The sequence below is a fragment of the Lygodium microphyllum genome, chromosome 25 (genome assembly GCF_053477565.2).
Source record: "Lygodium microphyllum isolate KBCC chromosome 25, Lygodium_microphyllum_v1.1.10, whole genome shotgun sequence".
Taxonomy (NCBI): Eukaryota; Viridiplantae; Streptophyta; class Polypodiopsida; order Schizaeales; family Lygodiaceae; genus Lygodium; species Lygodium microphyllum.
In genome coordinates, this window is record NC_141159.1 from 10,809,826 (window position 1) to 10,815,226 (window position 5,401).

The 5,401-nt window shown below is 39.3% G+C and overlaps 1 protein-coding gene across 5 annotated transcripts; it reads right to left on the reverse strand.

The window, feature by feature from the left end:
* Positions 1-222: 222 nt before the first annotated feature.
* On the reverse strand, positions 223-5,183 carry LOC148013910 (uncharacterized). 5 transcript variants are annotated; one of them, XM_087667117.1, is made up of 2 exons: positions 4,848-5,183; positions 223-1,948 (listed from the first exon to the last, which is right to left on the reverse strand). In XM_087667117.1, the coding sequence occupies exon 2, from the start codon at positions 1,490-1,492 to the stop codon at positions 986-988; it is 507 nt and encodes a 168-aa protein (XP_087523243.1). In that variant the 5' UTR covers positions 1,493-1,948; positions 4,848-5,183; the 3' UTR covers positions 223-985. The 5 variants fall into 5 exon arrangements, with proteins under 5 accessions (XP_087523243.1, XP_087523242.1, XP_087523241.1 ...); XM_087667116.1 differs by having other exon boundaries at positions 4,707-5,183; XM_087667115.1 differs by having other exon boundaries at positions 223-4,285; positions 4,707-5,183.
* Positions 5,184-5,401: the final 218 nt, after the last annotated feature.

Consider the following 5,401-nt stretch of genomic DNA (forward strand, 5'->3'; position numbering starts at 1 on the left):
ATTGTAATGAATGTCCTAGACTGCCATAAAATCTAACTATGGAACAATGGAAAATGGAGAAATCACTGCATTAACCTATGCTGAAAAACATGAATACAAGAAAGGATTCTTGGAACACACCCCAACCTAGTGCCATGAAAACTCACCTCCATGTAGGTGAAAGACAAGAAAACTAATGTGACTACCAAGAAAACTTACATGACTAAAATGTCCAAATGGCAATAGGCCCCTAACTTTGGCTAGGGCTACCTATTTATAGCAAACCCTAAGCGCTAGACCTCTAGTTTTATCACAAAGTCATTTAGCCTGTTGTCATTGTTTGCCATTGGCCTTATTTGTTTCATTAAAAATCCTCCCTGCTTCAATTAGCTTTGTCCTCAAAGCTACAAATGGGAAATATTACAATGGATATGTCATGAATGTCCAAAAGCACAAATTGAAGAAGATTCCATGGTCCAAGAAGTCGATGACTGCCTACATGCTGCTCATGCTGTCCATAGAAGGGCAGTGATAGAAAAAGAGTCATAACTTCTTAAATATAGCTCCAAATCCAACAAATGAGGTGTCATTTTGAAGAATACACCTAGAAGCATCATATCCAATCATCAAATAATGACTTTGATGATGTCATGCCATTTATTTTTATGATAGTAATTTAATATAGCAAGCTGTATTAAACAGTGGGCTCATGCTTCTTCAACTATTTTTTCCATAAACCATGTAAAAATCAATGGAGACAAGTTGTCAATCAAATTTGCAGGTCAAGGGATGTCAAATCATCATCCAATCATTCATAATAACCTCTGGGATCATATGGAAATCCTCCAAAATAACCTCTCGAGTCATATGGAAATCCATCCTTAATTTCATAATCATCAAGATAAATCCCTAGATCATAAGGAAATGACACATCAAAGTCATATATCATATCAGCCCCATAACCAAAATCATACTCATAAGAGTCTGAAATGCCATCATAAGGTAGTTACAATCCATGATCATCTATAGGTTGATCATGATCAAGGATAGGCTGATACATGTCTTCATCGTTACCCCATGATAACTCATCATCATGCACATATACATTTTCGTTCATATTTGCAACAAACTCTTCTTGTGCACTATCTTCATTTGAATCTGCATACTCTTGCTCTTCATCTTCAGCTGCATCATCATGCTCTTCAACTTGGTCATTTAAATCATCTTCTTCTTCTTGATCTTCCAAGTATGCTTGCTCTTTACAAATTTCTGCATGCATTGCATTAAGAGACATTTCCCCAAGCTTTTCCACTACATTTTCAATCTTATTATCAACATCTTTATCTTCTTCTTGTTGTCCATGACAAACTTGCACTTCCACTTGAGATACATTTACATTAGAATCCTCGAATACAAGGGCTATAGCAAAGTGACTATGCCTGCAGTAACTCTCATGATTAGGAGACCATTGACCATCACATTTATAGCATATGAGTTGTCTTTTCATTTCCATCGGCTCTTGATGAGGTATAAACTTTCTTCAGGTGCCAAATGGAGTAGGCCATTCTAAAATAACTGAAATTCTAACATGCTGTGCCCTGCATACATTTGAATGACCAATAACATTCTTCTCTCCACATTTGTAGCATAGACCTCTAAAAGTGAGATCATCCAACATACGGCTTGATAAGTAGGTACCATGAACATTGTTGAAGGAGAAAGGATGGGTTAGTACTTCTTCTTCCTCATGATAATCCATGACATAAGCTGGCTGACCTTGGTACCCTGCATAGTGTGTGCCATAGGCATTATTTGCACCTATATCATGCTCATATGCATAATATTGATGTTGCCCACCATTCATACATAATGCACAAGCTTCATACTGCTCATATGGATCATTATATGCATGATTATCCACCTTTCCATCAAAATATCCATGTCTGTCTCCCATTTTATACATGCAGTCCTGAGTATACAACAGTGAAAAATCCTCAATAACTTGAGCTACAATTGTCCAAATTGAGTGCTTTATGACTTTGTTTGAAGCTTATATAATGCTCTTTTAAATGAATATCAAACTCTGCAAATGGATAAGTATAGACGATTTTGGAAATGCTTTTTGTTGACAGCCAGACACTGTAAACAGTGAATGCCTTGTTTCAAGTGTCTTTTGTACTTCTCATCAAATTTTGAGCAAATATCCAACACCAAAACACTCAAAGGAGCAGAGAAGAGTTGTAGGGTACTGAAGTAGATGAAAATAACCTCTGCAATTCCAAAACTGAAGCAAATCTTACTTAAGAATACCCAAGAAATGGTCAATATGAATCCAAGTCAAGATTCACTGAAAGAGACACTCTTTTGCCCATAGGAAAGCCAATGAACATGTATGCCTTGTTCATACCCCTGCATACATCAAAGTACTAACTCTTCATTGATGGTGTCCAAAATAGGATCCCTTTTCTTATTTCTTGCCATGAGTAACTTCCTGTCCTTTATATACAACAGAAGAAAACTCAAATATCTTGAGTTCTAGTGCTTCGGCTTTAGGTATGCATTCTCACAAAGGACTTTTATTAGGCTAGCACAAACCCCTCTTGCACATTTGAAATTTGATTCTCCCCTACAATCCCTGTGCACAAGCTGGACAGTTCCATCTTGAAGACGAGATTGCTAGTGGTATTTGAGAACTCAAATAGCCTGCTACTTTTGACAAAAATGCCACATAGCTAGCTTACTGATACACTTCATGTGCAAGGAAAATGCAACAGCTGTTTTAGTCACAGTAGACAGGAAGTATCTCAAATTACTCAAAGTACTCCTTCCTAAGTTGGGCAACATATATCAATGAACTATTGAAAGTGTAATCTGAGCTTGTGCAGCTCTATTATGTCAAGTCTGCTTTTCGATCTGAGTGTGAAAGAGTTGACTAAGAAAATTGCCAAAGATTCACTCTGCTCTTACTACTGAATCAAACTACAAGGAATGTGACTAACTCTATATTGCAATCATCCTGAAAAAAACAAATTCATAGTGAGATATCCTAGCTAACAAGCCAGTTGCTTCACACGACTTGTGCCCCTGGAAAATCACTGCAGATCTATCACTGTAACTGAATCTGCAATTTGTCCTATGCCTGCTTTGGCTAGTTCTTCTCTTGCATCCTATTCAAACTCTAGCTCTGAATCTAGTGCCATGTCTCCAAAAAAAAGACAAAGACTTTGCCGCTACTAGTGATAAATACAAGGTTCTCTGATTGCTGGATCCAAACACCTTCATCCATTGATGATCTGTAGAACTCTTGTAGCTGCTTGTTCTGTCTCTATCAACTTGCTCTGAATTTCTCTTTGTTACCTTGAGTAGGTGGAACAAACCAGCATCAAAGAGATCAGATAATGCTCTCTCCTTGACTTTGTACTTATCTAGTCTATCTAATACATGATTCTCATGTGACCAGCTTTCACTGTTGTTGCAATTTGAGCTCCAACTCTTTAGAAAGGAGCATACTAGAGTAGTTGCTGTGTAGGCTTAAAGCATGCTTGCTAATTGGTTGAATCCACGCTAGTAAAAGCTGGTTGATCATGCCAACATCATGCCATAAGAGTGCTGCCTCTCCTGGAATTCATAACCCCTGCCAAAGAGCCTATGGGAAGAATTAACTGATATAGGTGAAGAGTTTGTGGAATTTCTTGGAATTCCACACATGACCTTCATTCAAGAAAGAGCTCTCTTGTTGATGATGCGCAGATGTAGGCTAGAAATCTTGTTGATGCCCCTTTTTTGTTGATTTTTGAATCATCAATGAGTGAGCCAAAGCTCTGACAAATGCCATTGCCAATTCATCACAGCATACTGATCCAAAAGAAGGCCTCAGAGGTTAGGGCTTGCATGTGCAAAACTTTCTGTCACTCCAAATGAGACAGTGTCTAGTACCAGCAATGAATGTAAAGGATTTTTGGTGCAAAAAATGAGAAGGTTCAAGATCTCCTACTTTTGGATGTCACACCCCAATCTCTCAGACTAGAGACTGTTGGAAGCGTGATGATCTATTTTGGTAACAAACCCGGTGTTTTGATTCAAGTATATGAAGGAGAGAGGACCAGACAAGAGAGAACAATCTCCTTGGCAAATTCGAGTTGTCAGGCATCCCTCCAACCCTGCAGATCAATGTGTGATTCAATGTCGATGCCAATGGCATCTTGAATGTGTCTTCCAAACAGTGCAAGCTGAATTGTATCGTTTAGAATCCTAGTGCCTTCAGCGACAGGCCTTCCTCTTCTCAGGACACCAGCGTCTCTTTCACCTGTAGCACAGTACAAACCGAAGTGTATCGTTTAGACTCCTGGTGCCTTCAGCGGCAGGCCTTCCTCTTCTCAGGATACCAGCGTCTCTTACGCCTGTAGCAGACCCACCAGCATGCCGAAGAACAAAGGAAAGGAAGGCAAAAAGCAATCTCAGGAAGAAGCAATCTCAGAAGAAAGCTAAGCATGAGGCAAAATAATGATAAAGCAGCGTCTCTTACGCCTGTAGCAGACCCACCAGCATGCCGAAGAACAAAGGAAAGGAAGGCAAAAAGCAATCTCAGGAAGAAGCAATCTCAGAAGAAAGCTAAGCATGAGGCAAAATAATGATAAAGCTGATCAGAAAGATGAAATAAAGACTGATCCTCGTAATATCAATACTGTTGATACATAAGGTGAGTAAGGAAATGATGAAGCTTCTACCCTTTGTTCCTATCTCTGGTTTTGAAGGAAGACAAGTGGATGAAGAACTCCAACCAGCGCTTATTACAGCAACAGTGACCTGTACCATTCTTGCTGCCCACAGAGATCTAGAGTATTAGCAAAAAATGGGAGAAATCTTACTCCATCTTGAAGGAAACCAGTAGCCAGAGAGATTAGAAGTCTCAAGCACGGAGTACTTGAGCAATAGAGCTCATTTTCTAAAGATATGGTGGATTCCCTGAGTCACGCACAGTTCACACTGCTGCTATCCAAAAAATGAGGAAGAAAGGAATAAGCTAAATAAGCCAAATCACTACTCCACAGGTTTCTCGAGAGGTCAAGAACCAAGTTATGGAATCCATTGAGGTTGGAAGAGTCATGGTTGGAAGATTTTAGCAAGAGATTGGCTATGGAGTATGAAGTGAGCTTGAAACGGAAGAGAGAAAGACTATGTCTAAAACGCAAACCCTTCCTTCTCAAAAGTAACCCCCACCAAACTCAACCTCAACCCAAGTTAACCTCAACCCAAGTTACCTGCATTTTGTCCATCTCTCTTTATTTTTGGGCTAAAATTGAGCCACAACCTACTAAAATTGGATGAAGCCCGCCATTGCCCACTGGATATTGCCAAGTTCCACCATCTTTAACATGGTTTGAAGTAGTAGTACATGTCTAGTTACTGTCAAGAAGAAACC

What these genes read in the sequence shown, in the direction of transcription:
- LOC148013910 (XM_087667117.1), bottom strand. Translation starts at nt 1,492, where the DNA reads ATGGAAATGAAAAGACAACTCATATGCTATAAATGTGATGGTCAATGG.